The 27,553-nt window shown below is 43.6% G+C and overlaps 1 protein-coding gene across 1 annotated transcript; it reads right to left on the reverse strand.

Moving 5' to 3' along the window:
- Nucleotides 1–27,553, reverse strand: LOC308153795 (equilibrative nucleobase transporter 1-like; the record flags this gene model as incomplete). The annotated part of the gene is made up of 14 exons (XM_080526986.1): nt 1–123; nt 279–402; nt 4,592–4,778; nt 5,090–5,197; nt 5,373–5,516; nt 6,193–6,212; nt 7,736–8,247; nt 8,780–8,861; nt 13,323–13,462; nt 13,609–13,701; nt 18,899–18,975; nt 19,087–19,133; nt 27,119–27,245; nt 27,367–27,553. The coding sequence occupies 14 exons, from the start codon at nt 27,551–27,553 to the stop codon at nt 1–3; spliced, it is 1,971 nt and encodes a 656-aa protein (XP_080383112.1).

Raw genomic sequence — 27,553 nt, forward strand, 5'->3', positions numbered from 1 at the left:
CTATGAGGCGATGACAGCTTCCTGGGGTATAGTCCTCAGGGCGGCCAGGCCACGACAGTGCAAGTAGACGTTGACAGGATGGATGAAGGGCAGCAGACTGAGAAGGACCAGGGCAATGTTCAGCTGCAGGCAGAGAGAGAGAAAAGATAGGGTCACTACTACTAGTCTCTCTACTTTCGTGATGGCCAAGTTGATCCCGTCTCTTGTGTGAATGGTAAATGACTGGGAGCTCTAATCAAGGTAGTGTTTTGGTGATGGTAACAGGTAGCTTCACTCACGTATAGCGGGTCCCCTCCCAGTATTCCTTGGATCAGGATGAAGCAGGGGTACTGCAACAGGCCCACCACTGAAGACAGGGCCAACATCAGGCCGTAGAGCTTACCAAAGTGACAGGCAGGAAAACTACAGAGAGAGAGAGAGCAGGCCAAAAGGTAACAGGGGAGTAGGGAGGGAGGCAAGAGAGAGGAATCAAGAGATCATTTCATTGACCTGCAGTGCAAAGGTATGAACCATGTGTGACAGTCAATCCATCCATCATCCTGTTGAACCATGTACAGTATTTTTTATTTTTATTTTTTTTATTGTTTGCCATTTAGCAGACGCTTTTATCCAAAGCGACTTACAATTACGAATTACAGGGACATTCCCCCTGGAGTAACTGAGGGCTAAGTGCCTTACCCAAGGGCACACTAGTAGTGGTGTGGCTTCAGGCGGGATTTGAACTCACAACCTTCCGATCACTTCCGATTTGAACTCACAACCTTCCGATCACAAGTCCAACTCACTATCCACTAGACCAGAGGTTCCCAAACTTTTTTTAACCAAGGCACCCCTGAAGCTTTCCCCCTTCTCCAAGGCACCCCAACTCTACGAAGATTTTAAAAATGCCTCGGAGCTTAAACTAAAAACAATACACGATGAATTGGTTTGAAAATGTGTGTTTATATATAATACATAAGTATTGCCCCAATGAATTTTAACAAGATAATAAAAGTAATAAATGAACTGTAATGGATGGGCAAGAATGCATAGGTCAGTCAAACTATCGCTAAATTAAATAAAATTGTGGCCCTCAAGGATTGTACAATATGGGAGGAGACTCAGAGGGAATTCTTCACACAAATAAAATATCAAAGGCCTGTATAATCAATCAATGGAACAATGCTTTTTTGGGGGGCTTAAAATAATGCCTTAAAATGTAATTCTCATTTCAATGCTCATTCTGAGATTATTATTTCACATCTGAACCAAACGGGTAACTCACAACTATAATAATTTAACAATAATAATCATGACAGAATTGTAAAAATTGAAAGAAATACAAAACAAATATGTTGTGCGCATTAGTGGGACACATGCGCCTGCTTTTGGGAGCAGAGTCTCTTTATGCGGGGAGAGATAATGGACAGCGCGACACGCAGGTCCTGTTCCACTGACAGACGCGTGCGTGTCTTGTTCTTGACGTATGCTAGAGAAGAAAAAGCCAGCTCGCACAAGTAGGAAGTTGGGAAGGGTAAAAGCACCTTGATGGCGCTCTCTGAGAGAGATGGATATTCATGTCCCACAAGCAGTCAAAACCTATCCAAACCTAGCTCACCATGTTTGAGCTTCAGTGTGCGGTCCATAATGAGCTCTGCCAGTTCATCTTGAGCTTTGCTGCTCAAACTAGCGGCTGATGCTGATGAGAGGGGGTTGAACGGATCCCGGAGCCAGTCGAAGTCTTCGTTCATTGGAGGGAAATAGGACTCAAATCTCTCCTCCAGCATACGTAGGTGCGCAGCGATCAGATTCAAGAAAGACGCTGACTTGTGTGCTGCGTCATTGGCCGTCAACGTAAACATTTCAATGTTTTTCTTGGCCACCCCGTCTTGCCACCGTCTCAATTTGGATCGGAATCCGTTCAGTTTGTCTGTCGCTGTCAGGATATTCTCAGCCTTCCCTTGCATTTTTATGTTGAGGTCATTAAGGTGGCTGAAAATATCTGCCAGATAAGCAAGCTTAATCCACCACGATTCATCTTCCAATTGTTCTTTGTATGGCAAGTCGTGCTCACTGACAAAAGTTATCAGTTCATCTCGGAGCTCATATAGACACGGGATAACACCTTGCCCCGCGACAGCCAGCGGACCTCTGTGTGTAATAAGAGCCCCTCATGCTCGGACCCCATCTCATTGCACAATGTGCTGAACAGCCGTGACTTCAGCGGGCATGATTTTACATAATTAACCATTTTCACCGCTTGGTCCAAGACTTCAGTGAGGAGTAGTTAGTTAGTAACTAGTAGGCCTAGTTAGTAAATTAATATCTTTCAAATCTGAAAAATATATCTTTTATTTGCTTATGAACTCCATTGCACATGTAATAAACAAACGTTTATGAATGTATTATTATTATGATACATAATCTGCTTCTGTTCCCGGTCCTGTCTCCTGTCTTTTTGTATCCTGTCTTTTTGTATCCCGTCCTGTCTCTTTTTGTATCCTGTCCTCTTGTATCCTGTCTTATCCTTTTTGTATCCTGTCCCGCCGACCTCCGCTGCCTTCCACCCCGCCATCTCCTGCCTCTCACCGCCTTCACTACCGGACTGCAATACTCACCGCCTTCACTATCGGACTGCAGTACTCACCGCCTTCACTACCGGACTGCAGTACTCACCGCCTCACCGTTCCTGTCCCCCGGCTCTGTGTTGCCGACCGACCCGCTGCGCGCCGCTCTCAGACATCGCTAGCCTGGCCGTGCTGTGCTACTACCCTCGTCCCGGGAGGTAGCTACCGCTCCCTCCCCGGTTCGGGGGTTGCCATCTCCGCAGGTGAGTGTCGGTCCTTCCCAGCCTTCACTCACTGCTGCGCGATTTGGTCGCTGGCATGGCACGGCTAGGCTGGCCGGCCGCGCGGGTTCGGTCCCAGGCTGGCAATACTGACGACAACGGCAACGGCGGCACCGCCTGTCGTTTTGCCCTGGACTCCCGGCCATCCCACCTGCCCCCACCTCCCCCTGCCCTTCTCTCGTCTCACCTACACTCTGCCGCCGCCACATCCATTGAGGCTCCCAGCAACACCAACACCGGACTCTACACCACCCCCCCCCCTCCCCGTTCGCTGACTCTGTGTTCCATGTTACTCGTTGTTGTTACTTGTTGTTTTTGTGTCTCCCATATATGTGTATCCTATATTGTCAGCGTCTTTGAGCCATGGAAAAGCGCTATATAAATTCAATAAATTATTATTATTATTATTATTATTATAATTTTATATTATACTTTTTTTTTTTTTTTTTTATATTATACTTTTTTTTTTTTTTTTTTACGAGCAGATTTGGCGGCACCCCCGGACAGGTGCCGCGGCACCCACTTTGGGAACCTCTGCACTAGACCACCACTACTATGTGTTGGCGAACAGCTGGTGTCTATGATGTGAGTGTTAACTGTGTACATTGTGTGTAGTGTACATGTGTGTGAATAATATGATTTGGTCAATGGACTGCACTTATATAGCACCTTATTCCAAAGAACTTTACAACGGCCTCTCATTCACCCATTCACACACACATTCACACACAAATGGCCATGTAAGGTGCCGGCCTGCTCATTGGGAACAATTTGGGGTTCAGTGTCTTTCCCAAGGACACCTCGACACGTGGCCAGCGAGGGATCGAACCTCCGAACCTTGCAATCATTAGACGTCAAACCAGTGAACTCAGTGTGTGTGTGTGTGTGTGTGTGTGTGAGTGTGTGTGTGTGTGTGTGTGTGTGTGTCAGGCACACAGGGTGTTGTGATTTATCTAGTGCAGTCGTGCGTAGTTAGAGGGAAGGTGCATGCCTTCTTCCCACCTGCTTGCGACCCTCTCACTTACAGCTTGCTGCCGCTGGCTAGCCCTTGTGGTGAACCATGAAGCAGCTTTGTGTGTAAGTATTCTTTTGCCAGTACACAGCCTCTCCTTTTCCAAGACTCCTGCCAGGCATCATTATGGACCCATGGTAACTGGGTATCCTCACAGCCCCAGGCTAACTTGGCAGGGACTCTCGGAGCTGCTGTGGTCCCAAGAGGTGTGACCAACTGAAGACTGCCCTAAAGAATAGACCTATCGCTAAGCCACGCCCCATCTTTAAAAAAAGATTACTTACTTGTAAATCAGAAATTTTAACTCCAGCCATTGTAAGAATGTCATTCAGTCACGGTCGGTCAGTCAGTCACTGTCAGTTAAGAATTTGAGCGAGCATTGTTTGTTTGTCTGAGATTTCAAAGGGGGCGTGGCTTAGCGATAGGTCTATTGCAGTATGAACCCTACCACCCTTGAGGCTGCTGATGTGGATCGCTCCACTTTGCCACCAAGGAGTGCAGCTAGCAAGGAGACAGAGATGAAAGATACCAGTGGCTGCACATGCCCCAGTGGGTCAGGCTTTCATATACCCTGTTTGTGGCAGATAGTGTGCATCCTGCATTGGACTATACAGTCATCAACGGACCCACAAACAGTAGTAAAAGTCATCATCGGCCATGATGGACTACCAGAATCAGCAGTAAGTAAGTAGCCTGTGTGTGTGTGTGTGTGTGTGTGTGTGTGTGTGTGTGTATGCGACTGTGTGACTTACGCAATGCTGATGAAGGCGGGGTTGCCTCCAGAGAGGAAGGAGCGGTTGATGACCTGCAGTATGAAGGTGAGGTACTGCACAGGGAGGACAGGTGTGGCAGCACAGATGGAGAACAGGACGCACTGCAGCGACGTCAGAGACAGAGAGAGCACAGAGGACCGCAGGTCTGCCTCCCGCTCGCTCTCTCCTGCACACACACACACACACACATAGACACAAACACACACACACACACACACACACACAGATAGGATTAACATTAGAGTACATAACCCCTATCGATTTCTTCCCTTCCATCGCCTGTCCCAATACACACAGATAAATAACAGAGTCAGAGACTGCGCCAATACTCACATGAGTAGTGTGTGTGGGTGTGTGTGTGGATGTGGGTGTGGGTGTGTGCGTGTGCATGTGCATGTGCGTGTGTGTGTGTGTGTATGAAGTGGTTTGGTGTGTGTGTTGTGTTCAGTGGTTGCACTGTAGGTGTATGGTTGGTACCTGGGGCCCTGGCCTTGCCCTTGTGTCGGTCCATGATGAGGCCATTCAAAGGGGCAAACAGGACCCCACACAGCTGGGTCACCGCAAACGCATTGGTGTACGTGCTCACTGGAGGGACAAAGAGAGCCAATGAGGACAGGGATGGATCCTGTGTTACATGTGGTCTTCTCTGGACAATATTCCTCAGCAGCTTAGAGGAGAACAGTCAGAACAGTCAGTCAACAATATACAATAGTGTATTGTTTGTGTGTGTGTGTGTGTGTGTGTGTGTGTGTGTGGTTACCCAGGGAGGGTTTGCCCTCAGTCAGTCCCTGTAGCATGGGGTTGAGTGTGCCGATGAACAGGTAGTGTCGTAGCCGTATGACAGACACCAGGAGCAGATGTAACATGAACAATTTGGACAGGACACAATCCCTGAAACTACACTCTGAGAGAGAGAGAGAGAGAGAGAGAGAGAGAGAGAGAGAGAGAGAGAGAGAGAGAGAGAGAGAGAGAGATAGTGGCTTAGAGTCAAATCAACTTTGGCCACAAATATTGCAAAAATTCCCAGATCAACAAATGGAGCTGCTCTTCCTAGATGGAGCAGAGCACTTCCTCCCTGGGAAAGCCCACTCCAAGACTTTTCCATGACTGTGCCCCCCCCCCCAGACAGCCAAGAATCTTAGGATGATCCTGGACAACCAAGTTACTTGGTTGTACAAGTACACAAGAGTAAAATTATTATATAAGTATATAAGACTCTGGGCCGGTTTCAGAGACAAGGCTTAAGCCTAGTCCTGGACTAAATCACACTTTCAATGTAAAATCTCCATTGAAGATGTTTTTTAGTCTAGGATTAGGCTTAAGCCTTGTCTGTGAAACCGGCCCAGTATGTTACAATTTAGTCCAATGGTATACACGTATAAGTATATATAAGTACCGGTATATGCCTCTGAAGAAGGCCCCAAGGATCTTAAGCCCTAAGCCAAACTTTTTCAGCCACCTGAGATCACCACATTGCAGCAATGGCCCGCTCCTGTACATTCTTCCTCTTTAACTGTCAGAGGTCCAAGCACTGGTGAGACTGATCTAGACTACTGCAACTCATGTATGTGGTCCCTGACCTATCAGACCCATCAGACCTCTGCAAAGAGACAAGATTTCTGTACACTTCAGAAAACAGTCTGCTGCTGCCTTCAGGGTCACACAGGGTCAGCCATAGTCAGTGCCCCTGGAGCAATTAGAGGTTAAGTGCTTTGCTCAAGGGCACAACAGCAGCGGTTGTGCCATAGCAACTCAGATATGATGCCAGCTCACATGCAGCTCCCTCCTGAGGCGGGAATCGAACAAGAAACCTTTCGATTGCTAGCCAGCGTCTTAGTACAGGCATTTTGTGAGAAAAGAGGGGGGAACCTCAGACAAATTGCAACAGAAAATCTTTCAACTGTTTATTGCTCATAAATGTCTCCTATATGACTTATAAAAAGTCTTAAGAAATCCAAGTGGTGGAAAGTATATTTTTTTTACCATAACCTGGTAACACGTTTTTGCTTCCAAAAATTACATTATAAAGCTTTAAAATGTTGAAACTTTAATCGAATCACTAAATTAATATACTTTTATACAAGGCAACATACATTGGCAGTAATCAACATTAATATAGGCATTGATTAACAACAATTGAAAACAATATTATTAAAATATCACTTTTATGTTACTTTCAAAAAGATTGTGACTGGGCCGCTTAGGTGGCTTAGCGGGTTAAGTGCTGACCATGTAACCGCAGGGTCCCCGGTTCGATTCCCGGCCAGGGACATATCCTGCATGTTATCCCTCCTCTCTCTCACCCATCCTTCCTGTCTAAACCTTCACTGTAACTATCAATAAAAATGAAAAATATGAGTGGGACTGCCCCACTCAGAAAAAATAACTTTAAAAAATATATATATATATATTTGTGACTGGTAGATTTGCACTAATCAACATGTTGGCACTATTGAACAAAAACGTAAACATGTAAACTTTTAAGTAAAACTTTATCAGTAGGTGTCTGGTTCATCTTCACCATCTTCATCGTCATCATCTTCATCACATGCAGCCTGAGATGAGTTTGCACACCCCAATCCTTTGCAGTTGCTACATGCAACAGAGCACTCAATGCCATGCTTCTTGCATGTGCACCTCAGGCTGCTGCAGTCTGTCTTGCAGGTGCATCTGATGAACCGGAGGAATTCCTGTGGAGCTGGTGGTAAGTCAGTTTGGACAGGGACAAGCCTCATCACTCTCTTTCCATCCCCATTCTTGTGGCAGGAGTTCATTTGAGGTTCCCTTCCACTGCTGCACCTGGTAGGACACACAAAGACTGTGGTACTTCGCTGCTGCTGACGTAGGTGGCAGACTCTGCGGCTGGCCATGAGAAGTGCTAATAGCTACCTTCTACAAAAACGATAGTGTCATAGAGAGTCGAGTCCCTCCCCAGGTTTCCCATTGTCCAGGCACAGCAAAGCATTATTTGTTATTGTGCAAAGATTAGTTATTGTGCATTCTGCTGTGGTAGCTGACTGTGTGTCAAACATTTTAGCTTGCTCACAGAAGTCATCACTGGTTGTGAATTTCTTGAGGGGAGCTCCTTTCCCAATGCCATAAATGCGGGAGGTAGTGTCACACCCAGCTATTGCATGGATGAAGAGGATGTGAGGACAAACACTGGGACCCAGCTGCTGCTTGGCGGCCTTGATGTTCCAGACACGTGGCTTCTTCATGCTCTTCTTCGCCTCAGGTTTGAAGAAGAGGTCATGTGACTTGAGGTTGGTTTGGTATATGAGGAGGACGAGCAGATCTGTATCATCACCAATGAGCTCAGTGTTTGTTACTGTGGCAGACTGCACTGCTTTTTGCACAATGAGGAGATCAGCATCACCTGGAGCATGGTACGTCTGACAGTTCTTCTGTAGGTGACCACTGAGCATGTTGATGAACTGCTGCTTGTTTGTGTTGTTTGAAAGGAACAGGTCTTTATTCATCGTAATAGGCATGTCTTCATCCATGGTTACGGCTGCTCCAGTCCTCCCACCTGCTCGCCTGCGGTGTGTCATGTCTTTTGTGGATGTGTCTGTGTTTCCCGGAAGGTCAGGTGTGAGGAGCTCCCAAATGGCATCTGCTAGCACTGGCTTCTGTGGCTGTCGAAACAGCGCTGGAGGATAACTACACAGCTCATACCTGAACACTGGTGCCAGGTCTCATACTACTGAATCCATTGCATTGCAGTATTTTGGCTTGACTAGCGAGTTTGTGTTGTGATTTTCAACAACGTTGAAATGTATTTCCATCTTTCAAAATAAAAGTCAGAACATTTTGATTGCCGACTTGCGGCCCAAATGACAGCTCTCTTGACAGCTCTCTTATGCCTGCACAAAATGACGTGAAGGAACATACATGATTTACAAGAAACACCTGTCAAGCCAATTGTTCCATTACTTTCGAGTACCCTAAAATGCACTATGCACTATGCATAAAAAGTATTTTCTTTATGGTAAAACTAATAACTACACAAAAATCATTAAATCAGAGCTGAAAGTTGAAAACTTCCTAGTAATTGTTCAATTTAAATAAATGTAAACACCTGTGCGACTTATATGATCCAATTTAGTATATTGAAGTAAACCCACAAACACCTTCATTTTCCGTGTTCCTGTTGTTATTGGGTGTGACCTCGGTCACAGCATCACCCTGCACGCTGCCATTGATTGCTGCCGGCTCTGGGCTGACGTTCTCTGTCTGTCCACAGTTCATCCTGTCAAAGGAACAACCTGAGGTTTGTACTCAATCAACTAGAGTAGAAGAACAAAACTGCTGGAGAAATGTTACCACTCTCAAACTCATAGACGTGGATAGCTTTGGCCAAGGATTGACCATCCATGAGTTCACAATCGACTATGTCTTAAAGATATACATTGTTTGTTTACCATTGCAAAAATGTTGGGGTCTGATGGGGTAAGCATTGCTTCAGACTCAGCCTTTCCCCAACTTTTTCATTTGGTTGCACCAAAATGTTGGCACAATAGAAAAATAAACATTATCAGGCCTATTGAATTATCTTAGAAATTAACTTGCCATTACATTCAGAGATAACTTGTGGTATTTGTGTGCTATAACATTCCTCTTCTCATTGAAATTGTCACATTCATACAGTAAAACAATTACCCAAAACATAATGCCACAGCAACTAGGGTGTTTTTCAGGGCCAAAAAGTGGACACGTCTTGACCGGCCAAGCCAATCTTCAGAGTCCAGACAGACTTCAGAGAGATCCAATTGAACATGTATGTCATTCCCTGATGATAAGATTTTAGGCAAAATGACCTCAAAACAAACAACAACTGAAGATGACTGCAGTAAATGCCTGGCAGAGTATCACTAGAGAATATACCCGGCGCCTGGTGGCGTCATTGGACCACAGACTTCAGGCAGTTATTGCATGCAAAGGATTGTCCACCAAATACTACACAAGTGCTTAATTTTGACCTATTTTTAATTTAATTTATTTAACCTTTATTTAACCAGGCAAGCCATGAAGAACACATTTTTATTTACAATGGTGGTCTGGCAAGATGCAGACAAACCTCTTGTTACATTTGATGAATCTGTCCCATTACTTTTTGGTACCTTGAAATAGGGGGACTATGCATAAAAAGTGGTGTAATTTTTGAATCATGAAACCAATACAAATGTACTCTTGGTAAGGCCACACTAGTATGCATTCTTCACTACAACAATGTTCACCAAGTTGGGAGTCGGTCTACAAACAGGCTGTTCGAGTGGAGATTCCTTCTTCTAGCATTGTGACTGCCAATGGCCCCTAGTCGTAGCATACATTTGTTCTTATGATGACTGATGTGTAGATGGTTTGGATAAATGCATCTGCTGAATGTCAAACATGTAAATGTCTGATCTAATCTAATCTAAATGTAAATGTAAATGCATTGTACCAAAACATGGCAGAAGTCTCCATCAGATAAAGGATGCTTGAGGCAATAAATCAAACACATCATCTGTATAGATAATATTATGAACATTAGGCCAAAACTAGTTCCTCACAGCATTCTAAGGAAACTTGGCAGATGTCTCCATCAGATGTCTCCATCAATCAAGGATGAGACAATGCTTAACTTAACACAAGTCATACTTTGTGTTGTGGCTGTAGGCTTTTTAAAAATGGCACCAGGACACATTTGCCTGAGAGGTGTCTTGCCAAGTCCACACCTGAGAGAGGGCACATATGTACAGGTGCATCTAAAAAAATGTGAATACCGTGGAAAAGTTTATTGTAGACTCACACAGTCCTGAGAAGAGCTCTAATCAGCTAATTAACTCAAAACACCTGCAAATATTTCCTGAGCCTTAAATCTCTCAGTCTGGTTCAGTACACACAACCACAATCATGGGGAAGACTTGACAGTTGTCCAGAAGACACTCCACAAGGAGGGTAAGCCACAGAAGGTCATTGCTGAAAGGGCTGGCTGTTTGCAGAGTGCTGTATCAACGTACATATCCATGGAAAGTTGACTGGATGGGAAAAGTGTGGTAGGAAAAGGTGCACAAGCAACAGGGATGACCGCAGCCTTGAGAGGATTGTCAAGCAAGGCCGATTCAAGAACTTGGGGGAGCTTCACAAGGAGTGGACTGAGGCTGGAGTCAGTGCACCAAGAGCCACCACGCACAGATGTACCCAGGAACTGTGCTACAAGTGTTGCATTCCTAGTGTCAAGCCACTCCTGAACCAGAGACAAGGTTAGAATCGTCTTACTTGGGCTAAAGAGAAAAATAACTTGACCATTGGTCAGTGTTACAAAGTCCTCTTTTCAGATTAAAGTAAAGGTTGCATTTCTTTTGGAAATCAAGGTCCCAAAGTCTGGAGGAAGAGTGCAGAGGCACAAAATCCAAGTTTCTTGAAGGCCAGTGTGAAGTTTCCACAGTCAGTGATGATTTGGGGTGCCATGTCATCTGCTGGTGTTGGTCCACTGTGTTTTATCAAGCCCAGAATCAACGCGTCTACCAGGAGATTTTAGAGCACTTCATGCTTCCGTCTGCTGACAAGCTTTATGGAGATGCTGATTTAATTTTCCAGTATGCCAACGGTGCCAAAACTACCAGTGACTGGTTTGTTTAATTACCATGGTATTACTGTGCTTGATTGACCAGCCAACTCGCCTGACCTGAACCCCATAGAGAATCTATAGGGTATTATCAAGAGGAAGATGAGAGACACCAGACCCAAAAATGCAGACGAGCCGAAGGCCGCTATCAAAGCAACCTGGGCTTCCATAACACCTCAGCAGTGCCACAGGCTGATTGCCTCCATAACACGCCACATTGATGCAGTCATTCAGGCAAAAGGAGCCCTGACCAAGTATTGAGTGCATAAATGAACATACTTTTCAGAAGGTCGACATTTCTCTATTATAAATCCTTTTTTACATGTTTTTATTATGTAATATTCTAATATTTAGAGATACTGGAATTTTGGATTTTCATGAGCTGTAAGCCTTAATCATCAACTTTAAAAGAAAAAAGGCTTGAAATATTTCACTTTATGTGTAATGAATCTAGAATATATGAAAGTTTCACTTTTTGAATCAAATTACGGAAAATGTAAGAAAATAATGTAGATGCACCTGTATGTATGGTATTACCCTTCAGTCTACTACGGCCAAGCCTAAAGGCCAATGCACACGGCCCCGATTTTGTCACACCGCCGAATTCGATTCCATTGTTTTGAATGAGACAATGCACACGGCGTGCGATGCGATTTTATCGCACGACAACATTCGATTCTCCATTCACACCAATTGAAATAATTCAAAGAATTGAGAATCGAATGTTCGGCGGTGCGACAAAATCGGGGCTGTGTGCATTGGCTTTAACAGTTTGTGGTGTTATTTTACTGTATGAATGTGACAACAGGCTGTTAGAGTGGAGATTCCAACAAATGCTGGAGGGGAGGAGGTGGCGGAGGAAGGTGCTACTATAATATTTGTGGCTGACCATGACTACACCAGCCAGCCTCCTAAAAAGATTTCCTAGCACTATGACTGCCAATGGCCCGTAGTCCTAGCATAGTTCTTTTTTTTTTATGATGACTGATGGATAGATACTTTGGATAAAGACGTCTGCTGAATGTCAAACAAAACTTGGCAGAAGTCTCCATCAGATAAATGATGCTTGGGGCAATAACTCATAAGCACATCATCTGTACAGACGACATTCTGTACATTAGGTCAAAACTAGTTCCTCACAACTTATCAGGTGTCTCCATCAATCAAGGATGAGACAATGCTTAACTTCAGTCATACCTGTGTTGTGACTGTAGGTTTTATAAAAATGTCAGAGATGTCTTGCCAAGCTCACACCTTCAGGAGAGAAGGCACATAATATGCATATACTGTACATATTATGTATATGTGACAGCAGCTGGTGAAAGGGGGAACAAGTCTGCAACAAATCAAAATGTTCAGACTTTTATTTTGAAACATGCAAATACATTTCAATGTTGTTGGAAATCACAACTCACACTCGCTAGTCAAGCCAAAATATTGCAATGCAATGGATTCAGTGAGTAATCCCCACTGCTACCTAGTTAACTATAACACTACTTTACATTGTTAGCAGGCTCACAAAACATGCTGTGTTAGTTGACTAGCGAGTGTGTCATTGATTTTCAACAACGCTGGAATGTATTTATGTAATCTTTCTAAATAAAAGTCTGAACATTAAATCGGCTGCTGATTTCACCAGCAGCTGTCACATATGTGGTATTACCCTTCAGCCTACCAAGGCCAAGTCTAACAGTTTGTGGTATTACCCTATAGCCTATAAAGTGTGTGGTATTACCCCTCAGGCTCTTTATGGCCCCTTGAGTGTTCACAAGATGTGAGAACGCAGCCCTGAGCTCCTTACACCTACAGGGAGTCAAGATTCTACCTTCTATCGATGACAGCTTATATACTATTCTGCCCCCAGGGAACCAGTAAACCTATTAGGGTAAAAAACCCTATCAGGTAAAAACTTTAACCCAGTCAGGTCAGTGAATCAAATAATTTGAAATTGTAACTCGACTTATGAACATTGAAAAATAGTATGCAGAATCCACATTTATATCAACTAGTAAGAAACTGTCACACAATGTTTAGGCTGCTTAGGGTCAGAGAGGGAGCTCAGATGGGCCCTCAAGGCATTGTGGGATCTGTAGTGCTTACCCGTATGAGTAGCCCTCAGGGAGGGGGTAGGGGATGTGCTTCTTGGGTAACAGTAGGAACGTCCTGACCAAGTGTATGACACCACACGCGGACAAGAAGAGGAAAGAGTCTCGGAGAGAAACCCCAGCCTCAAACAGCAACTAAAGAGAGGAAGAGACAGGAGTGGAATTATCATCATCACCATCATCTGAGGTCATGAAAATAATATTAATGTCTGTGAGAGCCATACAGTATGTGAGCAAAAGGGTGTGTATGTATGTGTGGTGTGTGTGTGCATGTGTCTTACCTTGATGATGAAGAAGAGGGCAGCAGAGGAGTCGAAGGCTCCATTGTACAGAGTGATGATGGTGGAGCGATGGGAGCCAAACAGGTTTCCAATCTACAGGAGGAGAAGGAGCAGTTTACCTCCTGTGTGTGTGTGTGTGTGTGTGTGTGTGTGTGTGTGTGTGTGTGTGTGTGTGTGTGTGTGTGCGTGCGAGGAACGGCTCGCTCCTGCAGATTCGTCCTCTACAACATCAGAAGGATACGACCATTCCTTACCAGAGAGGCAGCGCAACTCTTGATCCAGGCACTGGTCATCTCCCGCCTGGATTACTGCAATGTACTCCTGGCTGGGCTCCCCGCTTCAGCCATTAGACCTCTGCAGCTCATCCAGAATGCTGCTGCCCGGCTGGTATTCAACCTCCCCAAATACTCGCATGTCACCCCTCTCCTTCGCACCCTGCACTGGCTCCCGATAGCAGCTCGCATCAGATTCAAGACCCTGGTGCTTGCATACCAGGCAGCTAAAGGGACAGCCCCTGCCTACCTGAAGGAAATGGTAACCCCCCAAACCCCTGCCCGCTCACTCCGCTCCTCCACCTCGGCTGGCCGACTGGCCCCACCTCCTCTACACAGCAGTCGGGCTGCCCGATCACGTCTCTTCACAACACTGGCTCCCCGCTGGTGGAATGAGCTCCCCACGGCTGTCAGAACGGCAGAGTCACTACCCATCTTCCGTCGTAGACTGAAGACCCATCTCTTCAGGTTACATCTTAACTGCTCCTCCTGAGACATCTTCTGACCCTCACCACTACGTCTCCTAAAGACACCCGCTTTCCCCTCTACTGTGTCCCTAAGAACTTCTATTGCCCCCCTTGTACTGTTTCTCAGTTTCTCCAGTAATATAAAAAATAATAATAATAATAAAAGTTTTAGTAGAAGGCGATAATAGGGAGAAGGTTTTTCCTTCTATCAGTGGCCCCGGGCCCGAGCTAGAGTACTCTTCCTGCAACGAATGGTGGACTGCTGATTCACATGCTTAGTATTCAAATGTATTGATTGTAAGTCGCTTTGGAATAAGGCATCTGCTAAATGCCAAAAATGTAAATGTAAATGTGTGTGTGTGTGTGTGTGTGTGTGTGTTTCTCGTGCCATCATGATTATAGTAATGGATTTTTCACATGTATGGGATAGCGTTTACTACCTGAGTGTTCTCCTAAAAGTTCTCACCGGGGGCTGCAAAGCTAGTGTTTATTGGTTCCAGTTTATTTCCATACTATTGTTGGGGGCGGCGGGGGGGAACTGATAGGCTAAGTACCATACTGCTTACGCTGCAGGCCGGACACATCTAAAAGCGAAACAGAGAAGTTATCGCAACTTCCTAATACGAATACATTTTTAAGACCTACCAACTCATAATTAAGACCTGCCAACTCATATTTAAGATTTGATTTTGTGGCCAGCGTTTTTCAGTTGAAAAAGACGTTATGCATGAACACCCAAGAACACCTGGAGCTGTGTCACGTCCCAGCGTGCTTCAAGGCATCAACCATCATCCCCGTCCCCAAGAAGGCCAAGGTCACAGGCCTCAACGACTACAGACCCGTCGCTCTGACCTCTGTCGTCATGAAGGTCCTGGAGCGCCTTGTCCTGGCCTACCTGAAGCTCATCACGGATCCTGTGCTGGACCCCCTGCAGTTCGCGTACAGAGCCAATAGATCCACGGAGGACGCCGTGAACATGGCTCTGCACTACGTACTAGAACACCTAGACACTGCAGGCAACTACGCCAGGATCCTGTTCGTGGACTTCAGCTCGGCCTTCAACACGATCCTCCCACACATCCTGGAGCACCAGCTATCCCTGCTGCAGGTGCCGGTCTCCACCAGCAGGTGGATCACGGACTTCCTGACTGACAGGTCTCAGCGGGTGAAGCTGGGGAAGAGCATTTCCAGCTCCAGGTCCACCAGCACGGGCTCCCCGCAGGGCTGCGTCCTGTCTCCAGCACTATTCTCCCTTTACACCAACAGCTGTGTCTCCCGCCACCCCTCGGTCAAGCTCCTGAACTTTGCAGACGACACCACCCTGGTGGGCCTCATCTCCGGGGGGGACGAATCTGCCTACAGGGGTGAGATCGAGGGGCTGCAGAGCTGGTGCAGTTTAAACAACCTGGAGCTAAATGCTCTGAAAACAGTGGAGATGGTGGTGGACTTCCGAAGGAAAGCAGCCCTGCCCCCTCCCATCACGCTGGGAGGTACCCCGGTGGCCTCCGTGGAGTCATGCCGCTTTCTAGGCATGACCATCTCCCGGGACCTAAAGTGGGAGCAGAACACCGAGGCCCTCACAAAGAAGGCCCAGAAGAGGATGTTCTTCCTCCGGCAGCTGAGGAAACTCAGGCTGCCGAGGTCCATGATGGTCCAGTTCTACACGGCCATCATAGAGTCCATCCTCACCCACTCCATCATCACCTGGTTCCCTGCTGCAACGACCAAGGACAAGGCCAAGTTGCAGCGGGTGCTACGTTCAGCAGAGAGGGTGATCGGCTGTCCCTTGCCCTCCCTCAACTCCCTGCATGACACCAGGGCTCTGAGGAGGGCAAGGAAGATCATGGCAGACCCCTTCCACCCCGGCCACGGCCTCCTCACCCTGCTTCCCTCTGGAAGAAGGTTGCGGCTGCCTAAGGCACTGAAGGCCCGCCACAGGCTCAGCTTCTACCCCTCAGCCGCCAGGCTGATAAATGACTCTGGCTTCCCCCTCCCCCCCGCCCCCAAGTCTGCCCAGGACTGAACTGGACTCACTGTAAAAACTCTGCACTGCACTTTATACCGCACTATCCAATGCACTGTTGTCTGTCCTGTGTTGTTGTTGTTGTGTTGTCCTGTTTTTTGACATGTGAAAAAAAGTATAAACGCACTTGCTGTGGTGACGAAGCAAATTCCTATATGTGTAATGCATAGTGGCAATAAACTGAATCTGAATCTGAATCTGAAACCTCAACGCCCCCCTTTCAAAAATATTCCTTCCAGCGCCCCTTGATGTACTCTCAACACCTCAACACCTCCCCGTTGAGAACCAGTGCCTTAGAGTATTAGACTGAAGGGTGGCAGTATGATCATATTTTTATTTTATTTTTCATCATGTAATCACTCTACTCTACATAAGTATTGTTGTCATTGCATGATGGGAAAAACTTTGCCATGTATAATAATAATAATACATTCGAATGACTAATTGCCTTAAATGGTTTTGTGGAAAATATTTTGTCTTCACTGAGAGGTGTAATTCAGCAGACATGCTAGTGCACACCCGAGGGGTATATATGTACATGTATATTTTGTGGAGTGAAGGATTTGAACAATATTTTGTATCACAATATATTATATCCACTGTGTCTAGATTAGATTTATTACAGAGGGTGAAGATGTTGTGCTGTGCTGTATTTTCTCATGCATTAAGACTATGTGGGGGAGAATGTTTTCAACAACTTTTTGTTGTTGTTGTTTTTGTTGTTTTTTCATATGTTTATATAACTTACTTATTTACTCAGATATACATTGGGTTTATTTATTTATTTTAAATTATTTTCATATGTATTAAATCCTTCAGTATGTTGTGATGTGAATGTGTTGAGTAATGTCATAATGTCATTATGTTATTCTCTCACCCGAGAGGGCTGTTCACCAGGAGGCTATTCCACTAACGTTGATTAGTATATCGGCGATTAAAATAAATGCGGCGATCAGGCAACTCAAGATTGGAATTCAAGCCTCAGGTGATTCCTCGAACGAGGATCAGGCTTGTGTCATGAGTGTTCACAGAACACCGGCTTAGAAATCCTCGATATGGGCGCATGCACGCAGACATAAAGAGCCCCGAAGAGTCAAACTGTCGAAATGAAGATACTACACTCTTTTTGCGCAGCACTTTTTGCGCAGCACTCCGACTTATTGATCTTTATGAAGACGACAAATAAGATGTAAAATAGTGCAATACTGCCGCAATTAACAAGGCGAGGGAAATGGTTTGGCAAGAAATTGCAGGCCGATTAAATGCGTAGGTCATAGTAGCCCCAGTATATGTTCATATTTTAATAAATGAATATTTACTACTGTGGTGATATCAGCAGCAGGCTACAAACCACCATATTGTCAAGATGGCATAGTGGTATCTACCGATGGCATTTATTTGTCATTTTAAGACAGTGGTTCAAATCCCTCTTCAGACGCACTTTTTTACTGCATTTCGTTGTCTGAATCTAATCTAAAAGCTCATCTAAAAAAGTATGTAGGCTATAAAATGATGGTGCAGGCTAATTTACAAGAACTGATACGATTACAATTAATTGTTTGAAGCCTTTCTGAGTAGTAAATTATGTTCTTCTAACTGGACCCTGGGTTTGGCACAGATTATTTTTTTCTTATGATTACTGATGGATAGATGATTCACTTAGACAGATATATCTATTGTAAATCGATTTGCATGAAGGCTTCGGTTAAATGTAAAAAAAAAACATTCAATTAAATCAAGTCTCGAACTCGCAACCTTCAGAATTCTAGCTGGTTGCCTTAACCACTGCGCCAGCCACACCACTGTGAAGATGGCAATGCAAGTTGATAGACATACCTATTTATTTTGTATTTATTTTTTTACACTTTTTTATTTATCTATCTATCTATCTATCTATCACACGATCAAACTATCTATCTATCGATCGATCACATTTTCAAAATATCAAATTATCTATCTATCACACAGTCAAACTATCTATCTATCTATCTCGTAAAAAGTGGGAACTAATATTTCCTAAAAGACACTTGAGGAACTGTCGTTCGGGATGTAGTTTCCGCCTGTGAGAGATTTTTTGACGCACGCATTACCTAAACCAGCCTGTAAGTCTGCTCGGGACCAGAATTACTCAGAAGGATTGAACGAATTATTTGAGCCACATTGATGGAACCGACCGCAAGATTATTTAAACCTGGATCAGAGTTAATCGCCTGGATCAGAGTTAATCTCGCATAGTGGAACAGGCCCCAGGCTGATGATTTACCTTAAGTAGGCTGGGTCCAACTCGAGTTGTGAAAGACTATTTTCTTTAATAAATATTATACCTAGATTTAAAGCAAGTTCCTATCTTGAGTCTCATTATTAATCCACAACATTATCGACAGTATGCCTCAGACTGATTGAGGAAAGAAACCCTCTAGCCTGAGGACTATGTTCATGTAGGAGACAGAGATCATGAGAGAACCCCATAAAGAACACCCTGGGGGTAGCTATGTTAACACCATGAGTTCAGTGGAGACTGGGCCTACCTGTATGTTGGTGACCAGAAGTATGATCCCGCCAACTGCAAGGAAGAGGAGCGCCGGGAAGAGGAGGCCAGACAGAGCTGACACACAGAGCAGAAAGCTTTAGTACATTATAAACTCCATGGTGTCTGAGCATGTTACGCCATCATCATGATAGTAAACAGTATTGAAGGATAAGAGAAGGATTTTACCTGCACTAGAGAAGGCTACTAACAAGGCACCGGTGGTGTACAGGGATCTGTAGAGGAAGTGAAAACATTACATTACATTATTTTTTGGGGATTTTTGGCATTTAGCAGACGCCTTATTCCAAAGCGATTTACAATCAATACATTTGAATACTAAGCAAGTGAATCATCAATCCACCAGTCGTAGCAGGAAGAGTAATCCAGCTCAGGCCCGGGGCCATTGATAGAAGGAAAAACCTTCTTCTATCACCTTCTTCTAACCCTTTTCTTCTTTTTTTTGACACTGGAGAAACAGAGAAACAGTACAATGGGGGCAATATAAGTTTTTAGGGACACAGTAGAGGGGAAAAGCGGGTGTCCTCAGTAGGGCTGGGACGACGTGTCGACGTAATCGACTACGTCAATACGTCGACTTGCGTAATGTGCATCGGTGCGTCGCAAATAAACAACATGGCTGCGACCAGTTACGAGCGACGTGTCATTGATTTTCAACAACGCTTAACTCACGCTTTTATTTTGAAGACGCGAAAACGAAACCGGAAGTCTATAATATCAGAATGTGCCTCTTGTTGTCTTTCTGAATCAGAGAACAGATACCAAACTGCCGACAAGTTTGCTGTAATTATATTACTAGCATGGGTTGCTTGCACTGTTTGATCGCGTCATAAAAAAAGGTAGTCAAGTCTCACATTGGCGAACATTCACACGGAACACGGAATGGCCGAACTCCAGTCAGTACAGTACAGTCGTACATCAATGGCGCGGTTAAGGCTTATCCCTCTGAACCTGGCCGATCATTCGGTGCATCCCTACTCTCAAGTATTGTGATTTTCTGTCGTTTTTCTTTTCCCTGTCAGTGTCCCTGTTAGACATGCCATCATTATTAACAGCTAAGATACTGTAACTTGTTGACCTCCTAACTGTCTCTCGTGACGCGCACGCCCCACACTTTGAGAAATACTGACCTATAATAATAATAATAATAATAATAATAACCAGGAGGCAGGCGGGGGGAGAGAGGAGGGGGGGGGGAGAGAGGAGCGTGGGAGGGGGAGAATGTTATATTGTTACTGAGATCGTTATTGTTACTGAGAGGTATAGTTACGGTTAGAATTTCACTCGAATTGCACTAATTAGAGGATTTTATGTTGGTATTTATTTTGGTATTCCTCCTGAAAATGACTTGAACTTGCCTACTGCATTACTTGCACTTTTCCTTTTATTTGAAGTTAACTTTTATATTTTATAATATTATATTTTATGTTGGACTGTAAGAAAGAGAGGATATTTTTTGTTGTGGAATATTGCCCTGCAGTGCAGAAGCCTAATTTATATATTTGTACAAGAATAATTGAATAAAATACTGAAATGTTAATGTTTTTGACACTTATTTGGGGAAAATTAAGTGATACATTAATCGAACAGCAAAAATAATAATCGTTAGACTAATCGTTAAATAAGACGTAAGAGTAATCGACTAATCGAAAAAATAATCGCTAGATTAATCGTTAGAACAATAGTCGTTAGGGACAGCCCTAGTCCTCAGGAGACGCAGTGCTGTCTCAGGAAGCGCAGTTAAGGTGTAACCTGAAGAGATGGGTCTTTAGTCTACGACGGAAGATGGGTAGTGACTCTGCAGTTCTGACAGCCGTGGGAAGCTCATTCCACCAGCGGGGAGCCAGTGTTGTGTTGGTGTCGAGGTGGGGGGGCCAGTCGGCCAGCCGAGGTGGAGGAGCGGAGTGAACGGGCTGACTGCTGGGTTGATGAGCCAGCAGTGGCGGCTGGTGCTAAAAATGTGATTTTTTTCGCGTGCACGCGCATAAAACGCACTGGCGCTCAAAACAAAGACGTAATTTCACTTTACCCACGCAATACCCACTTAAACATGTGTGAGGATACGTAACGGTGTTTTGTGACAGAACTTTCACTTTCATTCATGAAATTCACCCCGTCTGTGTTACTGTTTACACAAGTACAATCACAGTGTGACAGTCAGATGGAGCATTCGGTAAACAACAACAGCAAGGTAATGCTATCAGTTGAGTTAAAGAAAAACAGCTCTTACCTTTGAGGACACCATTATGAGCCGTGTTTACCCGTACTTCCGCCGTTCTGTTCGTTAAATAGGCTGATTTAATTGACCATGAACATCAGAGACAGACATTACGAATGTTCATTTAAAATACTCCGGAAGCCCGGAAGTCGGAAGTCCTCAGCATAATGCATTGTCTGCAATACAACCGGTTATTCAGGACGCACATTTTTGCGCCCCGGCCTAGAAATAGACACAGCCAATTGGAGCGCTGCTACAGCTCACGTGTAAGCGAAATGTATTCGGCCTGCCATAGACTGGCATTGACCGGCGCCCCGCGACTCCTCCTATGTATTTTAACAGTGAATTTTACACACACACAGATAAAATGTTTATTGTATTGGAGGATTTTTAATGAATGCTGATAGGCGCCGACAGAATATCAGCCGCATTTTGTGAATAAACAATGTTTATTTTAAAAAGAAACGTTTACAAATCGCAACTAGGAAGTGAAGGTGGGGAACTAGGAAGTGAAGGTGGGGGCGGCGCCCCAGCGCCCTCTATCGGCCAGCCGCCACTGTGAGCCAGTAAGGTTACAATATTAGGTTGTTACGAATCAACGCAAATGAGCTGTTGAATAAAGAGATAAGTGTCCGTCAATGGAAAGCCTGCGATATAATCGTGCTTTGATTAGCTCACCAACATTGCTGAGATATAGTCGGCCCGTTTCCATGTGCTGTAACATTAATGCATCGGTTACCATGGAGTTCGCACAGCGTACACTGAGTGCAAAGACGAAGCACACTGACACAATAATAGTAATTGTCATGTGCATGGATGGCGCTTCTTGAGTAGGCTATATCAAATGAGAAGACTTGCCTAACTTAGTTTATCATTGTTTATGTTTATTTTATTTTGCACACATTTCGAAGGTACACAGTTGACAGAGAAACAATAAATAAACAGTGCAAAAGGAGGCAAGAAAACCCAAAAGGCTTATGTGGCGCCTCCACCTAATAATCACCAAGGCTGGGTTGCACCAACCTGGTTTAAATTTTAAACCGGTTTAAATCAAGGCTTATCTACTAATCCTGTTGCACCAAACTTTAATCCTAGCTTAAACCTAGTTTAATTTAAACCTGGTTTAAATCAAGTCTGTTGCACCAGTAATTTTAAACCTAGTTTAAACCTGGATTAGCAATTAAATTTAAACCACCCCTGGAGGAGGTTTATGTTAGGTTTATTTCAGTTTTAATGACAACATGGCTGCATATCTTCGCTGGATGAGAATAAAGGAAAGAGTTTCTCGCAGGAAAATTCAAGACAGATTAAACCTAATTTAATAATAAAATTCATTTTAATTTTTAATCATAATTTTATTGTGATATCATTTTATAGTGATAGAAAGTGAATAATTCAATTGTGAGTTTTCCCAATGGTATAGCTTTACAAAATACTGTTTACTGTCATATACCTCAATGGGAAGGTTGCAGCTGTCAAGCATGGAAGTGAGAGGAACTCTCAAACACCCTCCCAGTTCTGGGGGGCTGCATGTCTACTACCTACATGGATTGTACAGTATTTAGAACCATCTTCAAACCAATATGAATAATGAATATGAATACACCAACCAAATAATGTGGTTGATTTAGCTGTTCATATTATAGGGTCTGATATCTATTTCATATGCAATGGCCTGTCCTTTTTACACATACTCAGTATTTTGTTTCCCTCAAAAGTAGTGTTGTTCCGATACCGATACTAGTATCGCCATGGCCACCGATACGCACAAAAATGCTGGTATCGGTATCGGCGAGTACTAACAAAAAAAAATCCGTTTTTTTTTTTTTTTTTAAAGTACTAAAGTTATTTTGTTTGTAAATGTTCACTCGCTGTTGCACTACTACTACGACTGTTTTATATCTTAAATGGATATTGCACTGATTGGCATCTGTGAGAGCCACATTTCAGGTTTTATAAGGGGTTGATTTTCTTGTCACCATACCAGGTAGACAATAAAAAAAAGTTCTATAGTATTCACTCTCTGTTGGTATTTTTTCCTGTTTTACAAAGGTTTTGAGCAGTGCCAGACTAAGTGTTAGCAATAATTTTACATCGAGGTGAGTATGCGGCTCAAAAAACATGTATTTTTGTTTTGTTTTTTCAAACGCCGTGGTATCGGATCGGTACTCGGTATCGGCAAGTACTGCACGGTCAGGTATCGGTATCGGTATCAGGATCAAAAAATGGTATCGGAACAACACTACTCAAAAGTAACACTGCATTGAACCTGAGATTTACAAATTCATATTACACCTCTTGGAAGAGGAAAGAGAAAGAAAAAAAAACATAGACAAGGGTACAGTTATATTTTGTGTACCCTTGTAAATGGAAAATCGTCAGTGTGGAATAGCGCTAATGGTACAGGGTAGAGTGGTAACAACACTGCTCCCTGTTTTATTTTAGACTCAATGCATGACATTGAGCCATGGTGACAGAATCAAACAAGTGTATTGTTACATCCCATTATGCAAGTATCTTTTTGGAGTTCACTAGACTAGTCCACAGTGTGCAGAATTGTCAGCAGAGTGTCAAAGGTATATAATAATATACCATGCCATCTACCGCATCGCGCAAGCCTTGCAATCGCAATCACTCGCAAAAAAACTCCGCTAGCACCATCGGTGGTCTTATGATACATTTGATAAGTAAGTAAGTAAGCTAGCTAGCTAGCCAGCTATGACTGGAAACAAATTAGTATCCAGTTATGGAATTTATCACCACTTTGGCTGATGTGACGTGGCTTTGTTTGGCTAGTTAACTAGTCACCTTGTAACATTCGCATTGCGAAATTAGCATGCTAGCAGCTGTTTTAATATAAAATGGTCATGCCAAGATAAAAGCTATAGCTGACTAGTGAGCCCGCATCAACCTTAATGCTATTTAAGTGCGAGATGCTATCTATAATTTATCTAGGGCCATATTTATCTAGCCAACATCATTTTTTTTTTTTTACATTTCGTCTGAATCCAAGATGGCGGACACTGAAAATAAATTAATCCTGGTTTAAACCAGGTTTAACTAATCCAGGATTAAAATGATGATGTGCAACGCGTCTCTGATTAACTTTAAACCTAGTTTAAACCTGGATTTACTAAACCTGGATTAACTCTAAACCAGGGGGCCGTTCCACTAAAGTGGATTAGTATATCGGCGATTGAAATAAATCAGGCGATCAGGCAACTCGGGATTGGAATTCAAGCCTCAGGTGATTCCTCGAACGAGAATCAGGCTTGTATCATCAGTGTTCACAGAACACCGGCTTACAAATCCTCGATATGGGCGCGTGCACGCCGACATAAAGAGCCCCGAAGAGTCGATCTGTCGAAATGAAGATACTCCACTCTGCAGGGGTTCTACATTTGCGCAGCATTCCGAATTATTGATCTTTATGAAGACGGAAAAATAAGATGTAAAATAGTGCAATACTGCCACAATTAACAAGGCGAGGGAAATGGTTTGGCAAGAAATTGCTGACCGATTAAATGCGTAGGTCATACTAGCCCCAGTTATTGTTATATGTTCATATTTTAATAAATGAATATTTACTACTGTGGTGATATCAGCAGCAGGCTACAAGCTGTCATATCGTCACAATGGCCTAGTGGTATCGACCGCTGCCATAGTATTTATTCGTCATTTTAAATCGGTGTTTCGAATCCCTCTTCCGACACACTTTCTACTGCATTTCGTTGTCTGAATCTAATCTAAAATCTCATCTAAAAAAGTATGTAGGCTATAGAATTATGGTGCAGGCTAATTTACAAGAACTGACACGATTACAATGGTGTTTGAAGCCTTTAATGTAAAAAAAAAATAAAAAAAAATAAAAAAATCAAGTCTCAAACTCGCAACCTTTGGAACTCTAGCTGGTTGCCTTAACCACTGCGCCAGCCAGACCGCTGTGACAAAAGCAATGCAAATTAATAGACATACCTATTTATTTTATTTTATTTTTTACACTTTTAAATTTATTTATCTATCTATCACACTTTCAAAATATCAGGTTATCTATCACACAATCAAACTATCTATCTATCTATCGATCGATCACACTTTCAAATTATCAAATTATCTATCTATCACACAGTCAAACTATCTATCTATCTATCTCGTAAAAAGTGGGAACTAATATTTCCTAAAAGGCACTTGATGGAACTGTCGTTCGAGATATAGTTTCCGCCTGTGAGACAATTTTGACGCACGCATTACTTTAGCCAGCCTTTTAGCCTGCTCGCGACCAGGCTAATTATATCTGACTCAGAAGGATATGTTGCATAGCAACCAAACAGCGAATTATTTGAGCCACATTGATGGCACCGAACGCAAGCTAACATTATCGCCGATTAGAACTTTATTGAGGATTAGAAGATAATCCACCTTAGTGGAACGGCCCCCAGGATTAGTTTAAACCAGGGCCATATTCCACTAAAGGTGGCTTAATATAGCGGCGCTATAATTAAATGCGGCGCTCAGGGGACTCGAGATTGGTATTCAAGCCTCAGGTGATTCCTCGAATGAGGATCAGCCTTGTGTCATCAGTGTTCACAGAAGACAGGCTTACAAATCTTCGATATGGGCGCGTGCACGCAGACATACAAAGCCCTGAAGTGTCGATCTGTCGAAATGAAGATACTCCACTCTGCAGGGGTACTACATTTGCGCAGCATTCCGAATTATTGATTTTTATGAAGACGGAAAAATAAGATGTAAAATAGTGCAATACTGCCGCAATTAACAAGGCGAGGGAAATGGTTTGGCAAGAAATTGCTGACCGATTAAATGCGTAGGTCATACTAGCCCCAGTTATTGTTATATGTTCATATTTTAATAAATGAATATTACTACTGTGGTGATATCCGCAGCAGGCTACAAACCGTCATATCGCCACAATGGCCTAGTGGTATTGACTGCTGCCATAGGATTTATTCGTCATTTTATATCAGTGGTTCGAATCCCTCTTCAGAGGCACTTTTTACTGCATTTCGTTGTCTGAATCTAATCTAAAATCTCATCTAAAAAAGTATTGTAGGCTATAAAATTATGGTGCAGGCTAATTTACAAGAACTGACACGATTACAATGGTGTTTGAAACCTTTGCATGAAATCTTCGGTTAAATGTAAAATAAAATAAAATGAATGACTTAGTCAAGTCTCGAACTCGCAACCTTTGGAACTCGAGTCCGCAGTCTTAACCACTACGCCAACCAGACCGCTGTGATGACGGTAATGCAAGTTGAGACAATTACTTCTTTTTATTTTTACACTCTTTTCTTTATTGATCTATCGATTTATCTATCACACTTTCAAGTTATCTATCACACAATCAAACTATCTATCGATCGATCACACTTTCAAAATATCAAATTATCTATCACACAATCAAACTATCTATCGATCGATCACACTTTCAAAATATCAAATTATCTATCTATCACACAGTCAAACTATCTAATCAAACTATCTAATCTATCTATCTCGTGTGAAGTGGGAACTAATATTTCCTAAAAGACACATGAGGAACTTTCGTTCAGGGTTTAGTTTCCGCCTGTGAGCCTTTTTTGACGCACGGATGACTATAGCCTGTGTTTTAGCCTGGTCGGGACCAGGCTAATTATATCTGACTCAGAAGGAGCTCAAACAAGCAGCGAATTATTTGAGCCACATTGATGGCACCGAACGCAAGCTAACATTTTCGAGGCTTAGAACTTTATCGAGGCTTAGAACTTTATCGAGCTTTGTGGAATAGGGCCCAGGTTGGTGCAAGCCCAGTGTTATAAAGAACACAACAATAACATACAGAAAAATAACATAAGTACATTATCGTTTTAAATGGCGTCTCAGGGAGTTTTCTGTTTGTTCAACCTTTTAGTTGTTAACACAATGGTCACTTGATAAACAAGCTGTATTAGGTCTTTAAAAACAAGGTTGTGTCAGACTCACATTCCCCACAGCCTGGCTACCGTGGTGCCAAAGTGGTCAAAGATGAAGCCGTTGGGCAGAAACAGGAACGTGTACAAGGTGGTGATGGTGAAGATGAGGGAGAACTGTTCATCCTGCCCACTGCAGTCTGAGAGACAAGCAGAGAAGTGTAAGTGTGTGTGTGTGTGTGTGTGTGTGTGTGTGTGTGTGTGTGTGTGTGTGTGTGTGTGTCTGTGTGTGTGTGTGTGTGTGTGTGTGAGGTCACTGACCTAGGACCTGTGTGCTGTTGACCCTGGTGGTGTTTACACACAGATAGCTGAAATAGCCCTCCATCTTCAGGACGAACACCAGGGAGGCCCAGCCGAACACAACCCCAGAAAAACACAGGCATTCCAGCAGCCCAGTGGCTAGGGTCAGCCAGCGCCACACCCCTACCCCACCCGTACACCTCAGCAT

Source organism: Nansenia antarctica (genome assembly GCF_963989245.1).
Source record: "Nansenia antarctica genome assembly, chromosome: 3".
Classification (NCBI taxonomy): domain Eukaryota; kingdom Metazoa; phylum Chordata; class Actinopteri; order Argentiniformes; family Microstomatidae; genus Nansenia; species Nansenia antarctica.